This window comes from Pelodiscus sinensis, chromosome 2 (genome assembly GCF_052426305.1).
Source record: "Pelodiscus sinensis isolate ZL-2025 chromosome 2, ASM5242630v1, whole genome shotgun sequence".
Taxonomy (NCBI): domain Eukaryota; kingdom Metazoa; phylum Chordata; order Testudines; family Trionychidae; genus Pelodiscus; species Pelodiscus sinensis.
In genome coordinates, this window is record NC_143053.1 from 220,041,218 (window position 1) to 220,062,242 (window position 21,025).

The 21,025-nt window shown below is 39.1% G+C and overlaps 1 protein-coding gene across 3 annotated transcripts in view; it reads right to left on the reverse strand.

The window, feature by feature from the left end:
• Positions 1-237: 237 nt before the first annotated feature.
• The window catches only part of FAM171A1 (family with sequence similarity 171 member A1), a 139,333-nt gene continuing 118,545 nt past the window's right edge, over positions 238-21,025 (reverse strand). For all 3 annotated transcript variants that reach the window (XM_014571731.4, XM_006119484.5, XM_075922445.2), the window contains 3 exons: positions 6,601-6,717; positions 3,725-3,839; positions 238-3,086 (listed from right to left, as the gene is read on the reverse strand). In XM_014571731.4, the coding sequence (XP_014427217.2) occupies positions 1,385-3,086; positions 3,725-3,839; positions 6,601-6,717 (1,934 nt within the window). In that variant the 3' untranslated portion in view covers positions 238-1,384. The remainder of the gene's footprint in view (positions 3,087-3,724; positions 3,840-6,600; positions 6,718-21,025) is intronic.

A 21,025-nucleotide genomic window follows, 5' to 3' on the forward strand; every position in this document is an offset into this window, starting at 1 on the left:
TAACTGTAGGGCCAGTATTTTACCTCAATTGCCTTCAATGAGACTTAAGCACACGCTTAAGTGTTTTTCTAGATAATAATGCTTTCCTGAATAGGGGCCTAAATGAACGGTAAATTAATAATAAAGAGATTTTTAAAAAATAAATGAATCACATAGAATGAATACAAAACACGACCCAAAATAGTTTTGCCTGCTTAACAACATGAAGACTCCTGATACAGAGAAATCCCCACACGGTTAATTTTTTCAAGTTTATTTTCAATAATAATTTTTGGATAACCAAGCAGCTCTGTAAAGAGAAAGCACAGAAGAGTATTTCTGGCACTTTTGGATAGTACATAATTTTTTCCCCAAAATTTAAAGCACATTCAGTCCACTTGCTCGGTCCATAGTCCACGTAATATAAGCTAGATTAGCTCATAGGTTCCAGAGGAAAGTAACCACATATACAGTCAATTAAACTTTCTTCTTGGCTTCATCAGGGCCTTTAAAACGTCCTTTAGTCTACCTTAGCTAAACAGAATCCACAGTACACATGATAACTAGAGAATACACTGTATTGAAATGAGAAATGCTCTGCACAACTGGGACACTTGGTGGCATGCAGTTTAAAACAAAAGGTATAATTTCAGAAATTTATAAAATCCAAATAGATTAATTAAAAGGAATTAGAAAAAAGGAGGGACTGTTCATTGTTACTGTAAAAAAGGCACTTGGAGTTAATGACACTAGAACTGGAGGGCTTGCAGCTGACACAAAATTCAGTTTTGTTTCATAGAAAGGCTCCAATATCAAGGGAATGCTACTCAAGTTTCCTGCAGTTTTACATTAAAACAAATTGCTGAACAGATTATAATAAAGACGTAAAATGTTTACAACCAACTTGTAAAAATAAAAAAGCATAGTATAAGCAAAATATTATTAAAAAGCAGCAATGCATAGCCTTCCTTTGAGATAATGCATAACTTTAGACACCAAGTGTCAAATTGTTGTGTTTAAGATACCCTTTCAGTAGCATTATCATGATAAAATTGGCTTAAGAAAATGTAACAAAGTTTCACCTGTTCCAATCCAAAAGAGATTTGAGGTCATAAACCTGCCAAAACAATTTTGTCAGTATTTTCAACATCCTTGATGACTAACATCAAGTACATGGAATACCAGTCACACACTTCTTACGGCTGTCTCACTGGAGGCATCCATTAAATCACTTTTCAGAGTAATGATTTAATTCTTTTCTAACATTTACACAGTAATGCATTTAAAGTTCTTTCAATGTTGCCTGCCACAGATTTTCCTTTTCTCTTCCACATACAATTAAGTACTTCCACAGAAAGAATATTTGGCAATTTCATACTCCACAGAAAGGTGGATTTGCAATAGCTCACTTTATATTGAAAGCCATCAATGGTCTTTCTTCTCGTTTTTGCCAAGGACTCTTTTTATCTTCTCCTTGGTCATCTTCATCATCATCTTCATCTTCATCATGGACAGATGTTCCATGTTCAGGACTAGTTAGTGGGTCATCTGCAGTTTCTGCAGTTCTTTTTATGGTCTCCTCCTGCAGGCTGGGCAACTGAACACCACTTCTCCTGCTAGCTCCATCCAATAGGCTCCTTAGGGTACTGTCCTCAGGGCTGCAAACTGCTGTTCCACATTCACTGCCACTTTGGTCCATATCATCCAAATACACAAGCTGCGTGTAAGCTGTGTTCTCTGAAACTTTTGGCTCTTTTTTATGGTTCTCCTTCAGTGGCTGGTGAGTATGTTGCAGGGGCAAATGATCTCCTCTTCCCCTTCGGGCAGATTTTGGTTCATTCATATCAACACCAGAATCTAAACTGGCATCATTGCTTCCATTCCTTCCAGCTCTTTGGAGATCAATGTATGAATGTCTAACATGAGCATTTGAACGTCCATCTAGAGAAACAAACCATGCCCGAGGATGAGGCAATGGCTTTCCACCTCCTAGCTCCATCAGAGCTTTTTCTGTAAGGAGCTGTACTTCGCTATTCATTTGAGCCAGAGATGCATCATTAAGTGAGGCAGGAATGGATATGGACTCTGACATAGAAGCATTCTGTGGACTCCATTCACTTGCACCTGCATCTTGCAAATGTTGCTGAGATATTGCTTGTGATGATAACTGCTGAGGCTGTATCTGCTGCTGAGGATGTGGAAAAAGCTGTGCATGGGGGTTAGAAAGCTCAGCTTGAAGTCTTTCAATATCAATCTGTTGGTCAGCTGGTGCAACCAGTGATTGGCTTATATAAGAATGTTCTCCTGGTAACTTCATGAAATGACCTGGTATGACCAATGTGGGCAATACTTTTCTGTAAACACTGTCATTAACTTGGTCAACAGAATTGCAGCAAATCAACTGGCCTGGTCGAGGAAAAGATGTAGGTCGTTCAAGATGATCGACAGAACGAGACATCATACATTCAGCAGGTCTGCAGTCTAGCAGTTCTTTTTCAGGGGCCGAAGGGGAGGGGTACATTTGTTCCTGAATATTATATTTACTTCCTGAAGAAATATGGTTTATGGATGCTTGAATCTCTCTCTCTTGTTTTTCAAATAAGGGCTGAGACAGCATAGCATTGTAACTTCTCCTGTAATCTTCTTTGACAGGGGACTCATATCCTTCTGATGTTTCAATGGAATTCTTTGATTTTGAAGCAAAAGTATTCACTGATTTATGGTAGTCTTTTCTTAAAGTTCCACTAGGTGTAAGGTTCTCCAAGGAGATTCGGATCTTGTCTTTCTCCTTATGAGAAAGCAGTTCTTCTCGGGAACTAAATTCCTGTGAGGTACTGTATGAATGTTTGAGCATAGGAGTGTGCAAATCTGCTTCTCCACTAGAAGATACCATCTCCATATGGACAGCACTGATTAACTCCTTGGCGCCTGAGTTTTCAGTGTGCCCATTGCTGGCAATAGATCTCCCACCAGGAAATTCGGACTCCCTTCGGGAAAATATTAAATTGATGTGGGACATAGAGGTTGACTGATCTTTCTTAGAACCATCCAATGCTGTAGAAAGCTGCAGTTTCTTATGGTGCTGACGTGGTTTCAAACACTTCCTCCTATAGTATGCCATAAGACAAAAAGGAAAAATGTGTATGGCTGTTGTACATCTATAAGATCAGCAGGCATGAAATAACAAGGGATTTTTAAGCAATAATTAAAGCTCAACTTTCAGTAGCAAAGTTAAATAAAAAAGGAATCAGTATGAATTAAGCAAACATTATGGAACACCTCAAGCACTTAATTTTAAACAAATTGGGTTAGTGTTTGGAACAGGATAGCCCAATTGCATGTATTCACTGACAAAGGTTTACTTTTCATTTAGAATAGGAATTGTTGAAAACTGCTCACATAGAGCAGCAGAACAGAGAGTGTTATGGCTCAAGATACACCCATCTTCTCGTTGATCTACAGTACTAAAATATCATCTACAGAAAACTAAGTTATATTGGTGCCACGCTTCATACAACCCCTTTCCTAACATGGGGAATACAGCCTGCACTATATGCAAATAGCCACGTGAGGAAGCACTACATCTCATTGCCTCTTTCCTTTTAAGTCCAGTGAATTGCTTAATTCTTCTTTTTTTTTAAATGTAAAATGTTGTCAATAGAAAACGGCACATAATTTCACTATCATGAAAATAGGAATGTTTACATTCTAAATGCAAACTGAATGACAAAATGGTACACTTTACCTGCAATAATATACAAGGAGACACAGCAAAACCACAAGTATGAGAGCCATCCCTCCTAGAATTGCCAAAAGGAACACTGTGTGATAGCTGGTAATGTCCTGTATTACTGTGGGACCTAGAAGGCCAAAAAATAGAGTTTAGACTTAATTCAACCTTTGAACAAAGAGAGGCAAGTTAACGGTCAGTCATGACAACATCCTGACAGCATAGAAGAAGGTAAGTGAGCAAAACTGCCATTAGGTGCTCCCTGCCTACTGTGTCTGTTTATGCCATATCTGAGAAAGATGTGGAGAGAATTACAGATGGTTCTGATGCCAACAACTCCAAGCAGTTTGTTCTATGGAAATCCCTGAATGCAAGAACAGCATGCTATGCTAAGCATTGCTTTTTGGCTCCATGTAATACCACAGTGCCCCAGCCTCCCACAGATGAAGAGCAGAAGCCGCTGTAGTCATTTCAGCCAGAGGAGTGCCTGCTGCAGAACTACTGCTTTTCCTCTCCTGTCTATTTTGAGATTTTTTTTCAACCACAATTTTATCACTTTGTAGTAAATAGCAGATGTGGCACCTTAAGGGCTTCATCTTTAGAGGTACTAGTTGCTCAAATCTCCAGTTCAAGTCAATAGGAACTGTGGGTTTAAGCACCCCTTGAAAGCCAGGTGCTAAATACAGCACATTGAAAACAAAAGATTTTAAGAACTGTTGATAAACCCTTTACTTGCAGAGAAAGACACACATTTAAACTTCCACTCCCAGTTATGTACGTGTAATCTCATTGGTTTGTCAGATCCTTCCCACAAGTTTGAAATAGAGCCAAATTTTGTTTTCAGACAGAGGTAATGGGAATTCACAGAATTATATAGGTATAGTGATAGAAATGTAGCCGTGTTAGTCTGGGGTAGCTGAAGCAAAATGCAGGACAATGTAGCACTTTAAAGACTAACAAGATGATTTATTAGATGATGAGCTTTCGTGGGCCAGACCCACTTCCTCAGATCAAATAGTGGAAGAAAATAGTCACAACCATATATACCAAAGGATACAATTTTCATATGTGTTCATTTTTTTTTAAATTGTATCCTTTGGTATATGGTTGTGACTATTTTCTTCCACTATTTGATCTGAGGAAGTGGGTCTGGCCCACGAAAGCTCATGATATCTATATTTTTGCTTAGTTTCTGTGGTGCTACAGGGCCACTTGTTTAAGTTTTTTAAAGTTACAGACAAACATGGCTACCCCTCAAACTGTTTGAATAATGTTAAGGCTCTCAACTAGAGGTTTCTAAACTGTGCTTCAAGCACTTTGTGCTTCAAGAGCCATTGCTAGAGGTCCTTGGAGACCTGGCTGGGAACACAGTGATGATTCTCCTTGTTTCCAATCAACCAATCAATCAATCAATCCAACAACAACACTGTATTTTTTTCGCTGTCTTTAATTCATTCATTCTTTCCTGATGTTACTTATCCACGTAATCTGTTGTTTTATTTGCTACATGATGTTATTTGAATGGGAGGGGAGATGGTCCATGAGAATCTTAAAGAGTGGTTCCACTGTGACAAAGTCTGAGAAACGCTGGCCTAGCCTTAAGAAGAAAGGAAAGTCTGAGAACAAGCAGAATCTCTTCCCTAAAGGAAGAGCTATATGGTCAATCAAAACTCCTGATAAGGTCAAATATTTTAGACATACAAGACCAAATTCATACCATTAAATTCAAAGGCATGCAAGCAAAACATCTGCCCCATATTTTTTAAAGTACAATTAATTTTTTATAAGATTATTTTAAATTCACAACCACAGTTTATCCTTGTCTATGCCTGTAACTAAACACTTGTTCAGCCCTGGGTCAAGCTGGATCTTTCAATTTTTTTTTTTTGTTGTAGCATAAACTGAAATAAATCGCTTAAGGAAAGAAAGCTGCCAGAAGGAATCTTTCTCCAAATTCTAAGGATGGTTCGTGGAATCTATTTTGACAGAGCTGAGAACTAATCTTACATAGTAGGTTGCTTTGTTTGTATGTTATATATAGTTTGGCTTGTTTGTGTAGTCAGGACAAAATATTTTTAGCATACTACCTCTGTTCGGAACTTATCAAAACCTAATGAATGAAGCCTCTCCAAGGAGGTGGTTTTGTTTGGTTTAAACAAAGAAGCCCGGTGTTTTTATTGGAAGCAGGGGAATACAAACAAAAAAAGCAGGGGGGAGGGGACTATCATGCCACACTGTGAATAGCCTCAACAAGAGTGCACATATACATCACAGATAGTTTATATTGATTTCTATGTTATTTAAATAGCCTCCTGAATGCCAACCAATAACAATCTACAAAGGGAAGTCAACCAGTACAAAATCTGGTATTTTGTTTATGTAAGGACAAATTCCACCCTAGTTTACACCTGGTGCAAGCTCAATGAAGTCAACGAGTTTATAACAGGTGTCAGGACAAAATTTCAAAATACAAGCTTTCAAAAGCTATAAAAAGAACAATTAAGACTTTAAATTATGATTGTAATAGCTCCAGGTGGATCTATTTCAGAAACTTCATAAAAAACATTTTAGTAATTGTTGGAATTTACAGAAAAAATTATATCAGAACGTACCTCACTTACTAGCCATTAATTTACTGAACAGGGGTGACAAGTGACACCACAGTGAGGAATACTTTATTATAAAGTTTCAAAAGCAAGTGATTTAGAGTCTCTAAATTCCTCCCTTCACCCAAAAATATATTAACCCTTTGCTCTTTTCGTTTTTTAATAATCCATGACTGATCAACATGTGGCCTCTCGGATAAGGAAATCCTGAAAAATATAAGTGTTATATATGACTACTTGATTATTTATTACTGGAAATTCTAATGCATTTCAATTCAATCTTACCTGGGTTAGTAGGAGACATGGCTGCAACCCAATAACCCAACTGTGGGGCAATGTATGTCCAGGTCAGCTGATTTCCTTCCTGTTGTACAAGCCCTAAACTACTCTTCAACCAAGTCCCTGTAAAACACAAGACCCAAAAGAATGAGTCTTATTTTTTGAATATGAGATCAGTACATATACTAGGGAAAAAGACTGTAAAAAAGCCTTTGCTTTAAAACTTATAATTAAATATTATAAGTCACACAATTCTAAAGACATGGCAGACTTGTTGGTCTTTAACACTTACTTCTTTGACAGTTATCTCTGGATATGTCTTCAGGATGGATCAGAACAACTGGAAATGATCCATTCAGCAGAAGTTGATTTATCACATCTAGCACAGACTTAATACATCGACCAACTATTGCTCTCCCCTCGACTCTGGTACTACACCTCAATGAGAAGCTTAAGAAGAGTTGACTCCATTCTCCCTGAATGGCACTGGGTTACTGTGCTTCAAACTACTGTACATTTAAAAATTGAAACAGAATGTTCTCAGCCTTTTGAAGGGCTATTGCAAGTAGAGGAAATTGCTTGAGCTATAGTGCACCTTAGGAAGAAATCTTTGCAGTTCAGATAGAACATTTGACAGTTTTGCTGTAATTTTACAATGCCTCTCTGAATAATAAGGTTTTCAAAAGACACATGCAAATTCATATTGTTCTAGGACGACTTTTACTTCCACCAGTGGGTGCCAAACTGAACAGTAAATAAAAAACCTAAATAAAACTGGAGTATTTCATACACTTCCGCTATCAAAAATTAACATACACACTAACCCATGTACTTCAGCTGATAAATACCTTCTCATTCTCAAAAGAAAGTTATAAATATTTCCAACAAAGGGGAAGTGGAACTGTTGAAGTTACCTAGCACGTTTTCAAGAGAACTATATATTGTTTTCTGACTAGCTCTTCCCCAAAATGGTTATCAGTGTGTCTGGGCTGAAATTAAACCCTTTTTATGATGTCACTATGAATTAGAACAGTGTTTCCCACATGGTGTTCTGTGGAACCCAGGGGTTCCGTGGCCAAATAAAATTTGGAATTAGAGGAAGAAGTGGTAGTGGTGGGAGAAAGGTGAAAATTTGAATATCACTGTAAAACACATTCAGGAGATTTCATTAGTTATATGTAATATAACAAAAATTAACCTCAAGGTCCTGATGATTTCTACTGTAGTTTAAATTAGTTACATGAACCAATTAGGGAAATCCAAAATGAATATTAAACAATATCTTTAAAAGAAACCATACATTTTTCTCCTACATAATCAAATATTTGTAAACCATAATTTTTGTTTCAGCAAAGAGCTTGTGTTGATACAGTAAAAGTTTTTTTTCATGACACATAATATTTGATAAACTGTTACATACAGATAAAAATCATCAACATATTCCTACTTGGCACAATATTGAATGTGTAGCTAGAAATCACATTCAATATTGGTGAGGAGTGTAGAGGTAGAGGGGAAATTAGTATTGTCTATGATGTAAGGGAGGACCCAGTAGGAATAATTTGTCATTTCACACAACATCAGCATCAACATTGTAATCTGAGCACCTCATCGATAGCAATGAATTTATATACAGGACACCCCTATGATGTAGGGAAGTACTGTCATAGGCAGGCAGAGACTGAAATGATTTGCCCAAGGTCACCAAAGTAGTTGCTACTAGGTCCAAGGAATAAAATGTATCAAGCTCTCCCAAGCTACCAATTTTCCTTTTGATCTTCTACCAGGTTATTTTCTAGTTGCAGAACTTTGTTCCTCCAACAGCCTTGAATGAGAAGCTGAGAACATAGCCAACAATCTCATAGGGAATGTCCTTGCTTCATTAACTTTCAGTAGAGTGACTGCTGTCTGTGACTGAAACAACAATCAAGGACACTGCCCACAGGTGAAACCTCAATTTTCTATCATTCTCTGCAGGATCAGGCTTGATGATAAAACCATCTTGGCTTGGAAAAAAACATTTCAAAGACATGATGCTAAATGCAAAATGAACAAGTACTATTAAAAGTGACAGCATACAAGAGTAATTGGAGACTGTGGACATCTAAAAAGGCAGATTGAAAAACTGGAACCAAAACAGCAGAGTGTCTGAGGGCTTGTCTTCACTACCAGAAGATTGGTAGGTTGTTTTAGTGCAGTGTTTCCCAATTTTATTTGGCCACAGAAACCTTTTAAACTCAAAAGAATTTTGCAGAAACCCTACTAAAAGTCTAATATATGGAGTGGAAAAAGTAGGCCACAAATAAGTAAGGATAATAATAAACAAATGCTAAACAAGGTCATGAGATCAACATTTAATTTAATTGTACATATTTAAAAAAAATCACTTTATATGTGTACACAAAAATTGTTAAATCATAAAATGTTACTATAATGGAATTTTCTCGCGGAACACTTATTTTCGCTTCACAGAACCCTGGGGTTCCACGGAATACCATTTGGGAAACACTGATTTAGTAGGTCTAGTGAAGACCCACTAAATTGACTGCAGATTACTCTCCCATCTACTGTTACTCCACTGGAATGAAAAGCATAAGGTAAGTCAGTGGGAGAATTTCTCCCATTTATCCAGCGTGGTGTAGACGAGCGATGTTAAATATCGGTTAATTGAATAGTCGAGTAACCTCATGAATTCTTATCAGTTAGTTGGCTATTCTATAGTCCCCAGGGGGCAGGGCCAGCAGCAGCAAGGAGAGCAGGCTAGTCCACAAAGGGAGCCAGTTTAAAAATCAGCTCCTCTTGTGGACCAGCTGCTTGTCATCCTGTGCAACTGCCTCTGATAAAGAAGCAGCCATGCGGGGTGGCAGCAGACCCTGTCTGGGGGCAAGGGTCTGAGCTCCCGCACCCAGTGTGAACTGGAATTGAGCCTATCTCCTAATACACTTTAAATGCAGAGCCACAACGGGGGTAGGTCCCGGACCCGGCATGAGCTGGGCTGCTGGCCAGCCTGCTAAAAAATTTAGTGGGGTGGTGGTGGTGGTGGTAAGAAATGCATGTAGTCTATAACATAACCCTATATGTTTTTGCTTATCGGTTAATTGACTACACTATTTAATCCCTAGCGTAGACAGTGCAGTAAGTCAACCTAAGTTACATCGACTCCAGCTATATTATTCACCTAGCTAGAGTGGCATAATTTAGGTCAATTTAACCTTGTAGTGCAGACCTGACCTGTGTGCAAGATAAGCTTCTTTTATGGACAGTCTCAACACCCCAAAGACACATGTATATTCCTGCCTAGTAGCAAGGTTAACATCTTTGGTATTTTATAGGTTACACAATAGCAGTGGTAGACATTTGGACATTAACATAAATAGATTAAATTATCATTACTCTGAATCAAGTTAAAGGGTAAGGTAAGGAGGCTTTCAGGAAGGGGAATGTGTAAGACTACAGAGGAAGAGAGGAACAGGCTTCTGTCCTCAAGAGTTTGAGAGAAAAACTAGGGCAGAATGTACCATCCTCCTTTCTGGTGTGAGTTTATTTTAAAATATAATTCACCCAGCCAAAAGTGTGATGTAAGTTTTGTGATTCAAAAATCACTAGGCTGACTGCTCAAGAAATTCCTTAAAATGCCACTTGTTTCAATCTCTGCAAAAATCTAGGTGCTGAGCACCTGCAGTTCTCATTGAATTCCATTGGAACAAGAAGTGCTTAACACTTCTGAGACTCAGGATCATCAAGTTTATACATAAGCCTATCATCACACCAATAACCGGATAACTATTGGGAATGAGGAATTTGATATCCACAGCCAAATCCACATTTAAGGCAGGAGTCATTATTGCAGTTATTCACTAGGGGGAACATGTGTTCAGCTTGCCTTATTCACACTACTCTGGGACAAATGGAATCCTTGTAATGCCTCTTTAAAAGCTCTTCTGCTAATTATGTGCTTGCAGAGCACAGCAATCAAAAAGCTAACAGAGGCTACACTCTTATCACTGTGAGCAAAGCTCAGTTTTCATTCCAGCAGAACAAGATTGCTCACATTTTCCCAACAAAAGGAAGCTCTGTACTTGCAAAGAAAGCAAACAAAAGGGCGTACAAAGCATAAGGCTAGCCAGCCTTCTTGCCGGTCCTCCACATTACTCGCCCACCTGTTTTTGCTAACTGTTGGCTATCCTCCAGAATACAAACTGGTCAGTGTAACACAAAACACCAGCAGGCCTCTCCCTCGAGAGGGCCAGAGAGCTTTAGAAGCATACCAGGTACCAACTACTGGACAATTGTTAAACCTTTATTTTAAATATAGAGAAAGCTTTGGTACATCAGATACCATCGTGTGGTGACAGCTGGAAAACGCTGAATTTTTAATGGCAATCACTCTATCCTCACAGAGTGACATACACTGCCTCATATCAATGCTAAGGATGGGTTCTGCAGGGCCTTGGGTGAGAACCTGATGGGAAGCCCAGTGTGTATTCCTCCTTATTCTAAGGCTGGGCTAAAGGTCTCATCTTTTATATCTACCTGTCATTGCTCATCAATAGATATTTGATACATTTGAGTTTCTCCCCCAAGTGGTGGCCAAAGACTGAGGAACTGTTTATTGTTCCTGTTGTTTTGGGATAAGTCAGTCACAAATGTACACAGTATTCCAGGCAAGGACACATCAATGTATATAGTTGCATTATGATATTTTCCACTATTAATCACTGGAGTTAACGGTGATTAATTGACAGCTGTAATATTAGACAAAGGAAAAAAAATCTCACTATTCTTCATTTCAACTTTTCACTCTGCCCTGGATGAGCACTGATCACAGCTGTCCTGGACTAGGATAAGTACAGAGAAGGAGTCCCCATCCCAACCCCATGCTCCCTCTTTCTTTCATGGGAATGGGATGGGGAATAAATTACTTCATTTCTTTTCATGAGGCAACTTACTCTCTTCAGTGTGCAGAGCTACATATTCTGGCCTGCAAATAAGGAGCTGGAGCACAATGGAGCCAGGGCTCCTCCCTTTTCCTGCCCCATCAATGTTGGGCAAGTAGCCTTTGCTTTCTCTGCAGCCAGACTTTCAGCCTGAATAAGGACACAAAGACATTTAAGGGAGGGCAGACTCATGTTTCCTGTCTGGTTGAGTGAGGTCTATGAAACCAACTTTCTCCCATTGCAACCAACTTTCTCCCATCCTTCACAAAACAACAGAAGACAACCATCACAAATCCTCCACATCCCTGACTAAACTGTAGATGAATTGCTACACTTGTTAGGCACTAGTATGCAGAGATAGTTAATAATTTGATGGATAAAAAGAAATTGACAGTTTTTAAGACTGGTCCTACAGCTCATGTGCATCTTTTAAGCAGAAACAGTAAGTTTTATGTAGCTTGTGAGTAGCATATGGTTTGGGCCAATTTACCATTGGCATTAAATCTATGAAGACCAGATGGTGCTTCATGGAAAATTTCTATATACAGAGACAATTCTTCATCTCTCTTCCCTCCCCCCTATTACTATTCAGTGGAATTTCTCTTTGTCGTTTCTCCCCACTACTGTTCCAGGGAGCCAACATGCTGATGCAGGAATAAAGCTTGTTGGCTCAAACAAGCAGTTAGGGGGAAGTTATAGTTTTCTTATAACTCTTCGCTTGCTAAGATTTCACAGTTGTCAATGGCACTCACTCTGAATAAAGGTGTTACGGTATACATAAAAAATAATCTCCTTTAAAGGTAAACAGCACACTTTTTAAAAATGCTTTGCTTAATGTAAATAATAACCTAACAAGCAAAACACACCTAAATATTTTAATACATATTTAAATATAAACTACACATTGGGGGGAAAGCACAAATTCATTGGCAAACAAAACACTGAATACTTTAATGCAGTGGTCACCATCAGGATCTACTGGTAGATATTTGAATCTCTGACTGGGGATCCTAACTGGTTTGGCCAAGAAGTTATCAAGCCCAGCACTTCAGTTGCCCCCACAGACTACTGCACATCTCCTGCCCTTTGCTTTGGAGCTGTCCCCTCAGGCGTCTCTGCTTTCTGTGCAGGGCAGGGGAGGGGTGCTGATATCAAGATGTCCCCTCTCCCACCCTGTGCCCTATCTCCCCAGAACAGAGAGGGGGCACATCAGGACTTGGGATAGAGTTTCCTGGCTGCTTTTGGGAGTGCTGCAAGGTCAGGACAGGGGTGAGCCTGCCTTAGCCCCACTGCACTACCATCCAAGAGCCACCTGAGGTAATCAGTGCCCAGCTGGTGCCCACATCCTGAAACCCTAACCTAGTCATGAACCTCCTCCTGTACCCCAGGCCCCTGCCCTAGCCCCAAGCACCCTGCATCCAAATGCCCTCCCAGAGCCTGTACTTAGAACCCCAACTGCCTGTCCCAAGCTCAGGTCAGAGCCCCTCTTGCACTGCAAATCCCTTAATTCAAGACCAGAGCCTGCACCCCAACCCTCTGCCCCAGCCTGGTGAAAGTGAGGAAGGGTGGGGAAGGGAGGGAGGATGGAGTGAGCAGAGGTGGGGCCTCGGCGAAGGGGCACAAAGGAGGTGGGGCCAGGGTATTTGGGTTTGAGGTAGATCTTGGATTGCACTTAAATTCAAAAAGTGATCTCATGCTTAAAAAGGTTGGAGACCCCTGTTTTAATGTCAGAGGCCAGACAAAGACTTCAACAGAGCAGCAGCAATAAATTCTGCTAGACAGAGAACATGAAACTACGCTGCATGCTGACTTAGCCTGTACAAACTGTGGGCTTGATTCTCCACCACCTACTTTCCTAGCTAGTCTTCACATATGACTTCAAAGGCATCATTCACATAAGTGTTGGCTGGTCCTAGACCACAGCAGGTGTACTTGCATTATTTGTTTTAAAAAACCCCAAACCCTATTATTCTAGATGGATTCAGAGGGAAACAAGCCAATCTACACCCCTCCAGAGCCTGTGTGCGCATATGCATGCACACAAGCTTACAATTACACAAGGCAAGAGAATACTCCCACTGAAGTCAATGAATTAAAAAATGCAGACTATGGCCATAAAGGGAACTGACCTACTCACAGGTGTAGGCATTACTCCTGGGGGAATTATGTACCCAAAATTAATAATTCTGCATAAAATATTTTAAAATTCTGATACTTTATTTCTCATAGCACAGTATAATCATGCCATTTTCAATTATTTTGGTAATTAATTTCAAAATACCTGTCAACAAGTATATCTAACATTTAAGGATATTAGAGTGTAACCGATTAGCTGTCTAACCAATAAGCTTATGCTCATCAGTTAATGGTGTCGGTTACATTCAGCTGTCTCCCAGAAAGGCAGCTTTGCTGTGGGAGCCGGGTGGACAAAAGCAAGGAGACGTCACTGTGGCAGGGAAGTGGCCTCCCTGGAGTCAGGCCGGGAGGCTTTACTGTAGGTTCTGCAGCATAAAGCTTTATCTTGCAGTGTGTAACTGCTGAGATTTTCAGCAGTTACATAGTTACCTACTTAACCAACTTTTAACATCCCTAACAATACAGACAACAAAAGAGATCCCCCCCCCCCCAAGAGTAGAGAGCTACAAAACCACCTATGATAACAAAGTTCCTGTTTTCCTGTAATACTTTTTTTTGGGGGGGGATGGGGGGGGGCATCTCTGGATGTGTCTGGGCACATCTTGAGGGGAAAAAAACCAAACTTTTGCTTCTCCAGTTTTAGACACCTACAACCTCTGCCTCCAAAAACCCAGCTGTGGGGTACCCAATCAGTCCATACACCCACACCCCCTACTCCGCCCCTCACCTCCTTTGCAGCCCAGGGATCCAGACAGAAAAACAGCCTGATGCTGGGTCCCAAGATTACAGAGTTTGCTGCATGCCAACTCTTTTCTTCAGAACTGCAGTTACCAGAACCCTCCAATTCCCATTACCCTCTAGCTGTGTCAGGTATTTGTGAGCTGGACAGCAGGACTCTGTTAGGTCTAGAAGCCCCTAATGGCACCGAGTAGCACTAATTCTGCAGAGAAAAATGAAATTCTGTGGAGAACATTAACTCTGCACAAATTCTGCATTTGACAATGTCACAAAATTCCTCCAGGAGTAACGGCTATAACACTTACAGTGAGTCAAGAATAGAAGCGATAAATTCCACTCTACATACATGCACCTCTGACTTCAAAGAGAGTTGCATGGCAACATTTAGGACTTAAGCTCAGCCATAATGGAAAATTTTAATTTTTGGTTATATTGTCTTAAGGTTTCTAATCTGACCATTTCATTGTGTCTTAAAATATATCCCTACTTCTGACCTTTGTTGATCAAGTTTTCTTCCTATAACTGACCAAAACCACCAGGTATGTGACTGTCAGCAGCACGCTATCACTAGAGTCCCACATATTTTGCATAGGTAGAATAACATGAGAGGAAAAAAAAAGCATATCCCCAGTAGCACCTGACACCAGGGGAAGGGTCTGGCTCCCACCAACAGGCATTGCAAACCAGTGAATGGGATCCTAGTAGTGATCAGATTTGACCTGGTCACTCGTACTTCATCATGCAACCCTCCTTCTACTCCAGGGCACATACAGACCCTCCCCAAGGCTTCCCATCCCTTGGGGTGAGGGGGCTGCTGGGCTGTTGAGTTCAGTTGGAGAAAGCAATATTTAAAACCTACTCTTCTGTGCTTGCTTTTAAGTGCCTAAAACCTTTTAATACCATGGAATCACTTTTAATAAAATGATGTGTATAGACAAATTGGAATTCATATGCTGTTCTTATTTATATATGGTCATTGAAGTATTTTGTTATTCTCAACAATTTTAAAAACGAAACAACTGAAATGACTAAAAATTCTGAAAAATAAAAAGTTATAAACAAATAAAATATTTTACAAGGCTCCAACAAGGCTTTTCTTATATGCAGCAAATAACATAAATATATCCAAACTACACAGAAATTTAGTTTTAATGTAGAGAGTTACATTTTTGTCTTGTCCCTCTTTTTCAGCTCATTCTGAAGTTTAAGAATTTTTTCCCCCTCAAAGAAAACCATTTTTTCTGCTTACTTTTTTACATGACCTCTCTACAGGAAGCACTCCCTATTAATTAATTAGCAAATTTTTAATGACTGGTGATGGAATTATCCAATATCTGCTGAAGGCAATTTAAGTAAGAAGATCAAAGTTGTGATATTTACAATGGAAATTATTTGCTTCCTATAGTATTTACAAATAAAATGGATGATTTAATTAACCAGAAGTCTAATTAAGTTCACTATACTGATTTACATTTTATGCATATCATCTTAACTGGACTAAATCTTAGAAATAAATGTGGTAATATTTAAAATCATCCACATCAGTAGCCTAATTGTAATACACATTTCTTAAGTAATTTTCATTCAGCTACTGATTTCTTCTGCAGTGCTGTGATGTCACACAGGATGGCACCGTGTATAAATGAAGATGGAGGGTCCAATAACAAATGCATGTTACAGAGCATGGGATAAATAGTAAGCTATTAAACCATATGTATATTGTACATAATATTCAAATATAGCTAACATGGTTATTTCTAAAAACTAATTTCTTTAGGCACTTCAAAAGGGACTTGCTCTCACAGGGAATTAAGTCCATAACATGCTCATGAAATTAAACTTTACATCTTGTTTCCCCTGAGTAAAGAAGCCCCAATTTATTGCAAGTGTGTAAATTGCCACTTTTTATACCAATTAAAAAAAAAAAAAGCCTGGCTACTGTATTTTCTTAAAACTGACAGCAAAAATTACTAGGCTGCAACCAGCATAAGAAATTTTAGTCCACGATGAATGAGTTTTTTACGAAAAGCTACAAGCCATGAAAATACATCTTGGAAAATTCCTACTTAATTGACATCAGATTGGAAATGTCAATGCTATAATGCAGAAATGTTTTTTTCTTTTCACAAAAACATAGGAGTTTAACAATTCTTAGAATAAGTTATTACAATGATATTGTTTTTGAAGTTGCTATGCAACAACAGTTGAATATCCATGCTCTGAAATCATACCTTCACTATTCTTCCTCTCTTACAGCATTTGTTGTATGACATTCGGGAGTAGTGTAGTTAAAACCTGCCACTATTTAATATCATCATTATTTGGCAAAGAGAAACCAATTTGGTGGGTTTCAGACCACTGACTATCAGAAAAATACACATTGGTATTACACAGAATCTAAAATATTTTTGCCAGAAAATCTCTCCACAAAATGTTATTGCTCAATGCATGACTGAAGTTTGAATACAGTGCTGTGGTTTTCCTTTGTTAGTTTTATTCAACTTCCCCCTTATGTAATTAAGACAAAAGTATCTGTCTAATATTTAACAAAAGCACATACTTTTACTTTGTAATTTTAATAGCATCTGAGGCAGGAGCAAGGCAGATACCTGTGAGGTAGATAAGTATTATCTCTATTTGGAAACAAAGACCTTGTCTACACTAAACACAAGATCGCTGCTGTTGTGATCGATATTCTGGAGTTTGATTTAGCGAGTCTAGTGTGAGAACACTGCTAAACTCAGCTTAAAGTAAACTGACTCCAGCTATATATTCTATGTAGCAGGACTTCTGTATCTTAAGCTGAACTGCTGGGTCTAATGTAGACCTGGCCTAAGGCACTTCAAGCTCCCTTTGATGTTTGTGCAAGTTGCAGGTGATCAGTGGTTTCAGGATCAGGCCTAGAGTTTATAGTATCATTGGCATGGGTGACTTTCACATTGCACTTAGAATTATTAATTGATAGTTACCCTATATGACATGGGAAGCCTGTCTTGATCGTCTGAGACCCTTCCTCGTAAATGCCAAATTTAACCCTGACACACTTCCAGTTTCTACCCTCAGGCAACTCTGTTCCACTCCTTTCCCACCTGTAACATCTTACAATGCCTCCCTACAAGTTCCCAGCATAACCTCTCCATTCCCAGTTCCACCCTCTTCTCTCTTGCTTGAATCCAGTGTCTACGTCCCTTCTCTACCACACATATTTGTGTTGGGAAATAATTAGGAGATTGCCAGACTTCCAGTTTCCCTTTCTCAGAGGGACAGAGCTAATATTGCCATATATTGGCAACGGTGTATAATGGTTGTGCATTAGTGAAATCAATATCGCTGTATGGAGGATTAGAGCATATACAATGTCCATTTTTTCCCTTACTTTTGCAGTTTTGCATTAGGTGCATGTTCGCCAAAGTTAACACCCCATTTCTGGGTATATTAATATACTTTGTTCCTGCTCTATCTTCTTCATCCCTTCTTTGCTATATAACACCATAACATTCATGCTTCTGACGTATTTGTTGTGCCACAAAATCTCATGTTCAAGCAATACATACAGTATATCAATTAGAGGAGAGGAAAAAACCCTTTTATATCACTCTAGTTTTGAAAACTCTACTTCGTACTTTAGAAAGTACAATAAAACATAAATTGTATGTTAATAAAACACAACCACAACTGGCTGTGACCCATGTTTTAATTACACTCCTCCTACCAAAATCTCCCTCAAAGAGTTAAACTTGTAAAGCATCACCTGAAGAGCTTTTCCGCTCTTCCCCCACTGAAGCTGAGATCTGTCTACTACTCTGCAATTATATTTGCATCTATTATATTAAATAGAGTTCATACACGATTAAAAAGCTGTTTTTGGTAACTGCCATTTCTATGGCAACACACAGAAAGAACAGAATTCTTTGAAAGCAGTTAAACTCTATTCCTTAGTGTATTTAATTTTTAAAAGGGGGAATTTAACCTTGACAGTTTTGAGATTAAAAAGAAAGTCAAAATCAAGTTGTCAAAAAACTTGTAAACTACAGAAGTAATATACAGTGCAAGTTGGGAACTTGTAGAGACTGATTTCCTCTTCACAATTTTTACATGCTCAGGTAACATGATAGTAGCAAAAATTTTGACTCTGGTTACACAGACTGACTTATAATTGCAAGCTATTTGGGGCAGGGAACAGGTCTTCCTATGTATGCACACAGTGCCCAGCACAATGAGGATTTAATCCTTGCTGCGGACTTAATGCAGTACTATAATATGAATAGTTACCATAATAAAGGGGTTACATTATAATCACATGCACAGAGGTTTTGTTATTCAGGGGGTTTTGTTAGAATGCTGACGGACCAAAGTGTGTGAAATTTCATAGCACGTAAACTACTGAATGCAGCAATAATTATCTCTTGCAGTCCAATTATCCTTGACTTAAGCTACACAGCAGCTAGACACCTGTGGCTGACCTTGTACCAGCTGACTCAGGCTCAAAGGGCTTGTCTCATTATTGTGCAGACTTCCGGGTGCTGGCTGGAGCTCAGAATTTACGACTCTGAGGTGGGAGAATCCCAGAGCTCCGGACATAGCCTAGAAGGCTACACAGCAATACAATAGCCCTGTACCTTGAGTCAGCTATCATTGGCCAGCTATGGATTTTTTAATTTAATTTAATTTTTTTTGCAATCTAGACACACATTTTGAGACCACTCATAAAATCAACAGACTTTCTAGAACTGTCCATCCCACCAAAGATTGCAAATAATTCACTTTAACACCAAAAATTCTATATCCCTATCTTAATGCTTGAGGTATTTTTTTAAAGTGCCCCCCCAGGACTCATGTCTTGCCAGATGTCTCCTAGTTGCTCCTCCCCTAGTCACTTATGCAAAAAACTGGCAAGTTTGCACCGACAGCTGGGCCCAGCAATCAGACTCTCTCTTCTCACTGCATCCACCACAGATCTCATGAAGATAATTTTTGGGTGATTATCATCACTGTAAATAAACCTGCCAAATACACAAAACCTTATATGGAAAATGTCACTGGCCTACACCTGTCACAGAGCACATGAATGCAGCACATCTCCTCTTGATCCAGCTGAGTCCCCCCATAAAAAGTTTAATCCAGGGCTTTTATTAGTCAATTGTTTTAGAATAATTTGCAGTACAACACAGAGCTGGAATCTACAAATAAGCTGTTTTAATTCTTCCATGCTCCAGAATCCTCCTAATGGTAAATAAAACGTGAGAATTGCTTTACCTAGCAAACACAAATAAAATCATTTATATTTAACTAGCGGGAGTTACCCGGCGTTGCTCGAGAAAGCGGAGGAACAAAATTTAGAAAAACAGTAGTCCATTATTGTTTTTTGAATGGTAGAAAAGTTGCACTGAGTTCTACAGGGATTAAAATATATATAAAAAAGTATAAAACAACCAATTTTACATGTTATCAAAAACTTTATTGTAAACTATATTTTTTGTTTCATTATTCTTAACAAATATGTAAAAAAAATTTCCACTTCCAACTCTTGAACATGCAACATGGGTTTTGTCCATGTGAAAAGCAAGATGTCTCCAAATCAATTCTAACTACTTTAAGTGACTGTCCTTGTGCGTTGTCAGTATACATTGTTGAAATATAAGTTGACAGTTGATATAACTGAGGTGAGGAGCCTAAGGGGAGGGAGGGTGAAGGGAGCCACACACCTGCTGCCGGTGCCCGAGCCCGCCCTCCGCTTCCTTGTCCCTCTGCTGGCCTTAGTGAGTGACTGGCCCCACCGCTTCACCTGGGAAGCCGTTTCCCCCTGCATTGCCAAGCTCCGTGCAACCCCGGGGAGAGGTGTCGGTCTCAGTACCTTAAAACCTTCTCCTGGATAAAAGGTTATCCCATGAAAAGTTTGGTTGTGGTGGCTCTTATAGTGTCCAAGTTATTAGCACACAAACATGCACAAATTCTCCTTTATATATTAGATTAGCTTTTCTATCACACTCATGACACCAGTATCTTGCATTAATGTATTTATCAACACAACATCCATTTGAGAGAAGAACATATCTTAATTCTACAGATGAAGAACCAAGACACACAGATGAAACCCTGACCTCCACTGAAATCAATAGAAGTTTTTCAATGGCTTAACTGGGGCTAGATTTTCAAAGGTATTTAGGCATATGAAGAAGCAGATAGGCACCTAGCAGGATCACATGAAATCAGAAAGCACTAGGTACCACACCAGTGTATAAAACATCTTTAATCGTAAAACCATGCAGAGATCCCCAAGATATTTTTCTTCCTTCCACATTGCTATCCTTTACATTAATGCATGGCTCAGTTTTCATTCATCAGGGAATGTGTTTTGTTCTCTGCGCAGAAGCTCTTAAGTTAAAGACAACAAGGTCATGTCCAAGATGTATGTTAAGTGTTCAGGGAAAAGGAAATGCAATCAAAAAGTTCACTGAGCTACATTCGGTTTCAATTAAACATTATTGCATGAAAGAGAACAAATACTAAGTGAAAATAGGGAAAAAAGTTTTAATCTCCTGAATCCCTTCCCTTTATATCCAGGACAGGACACCCGTGACTCTTTGGCATTAAGATGTTAAATGGATGTACCAAAACCT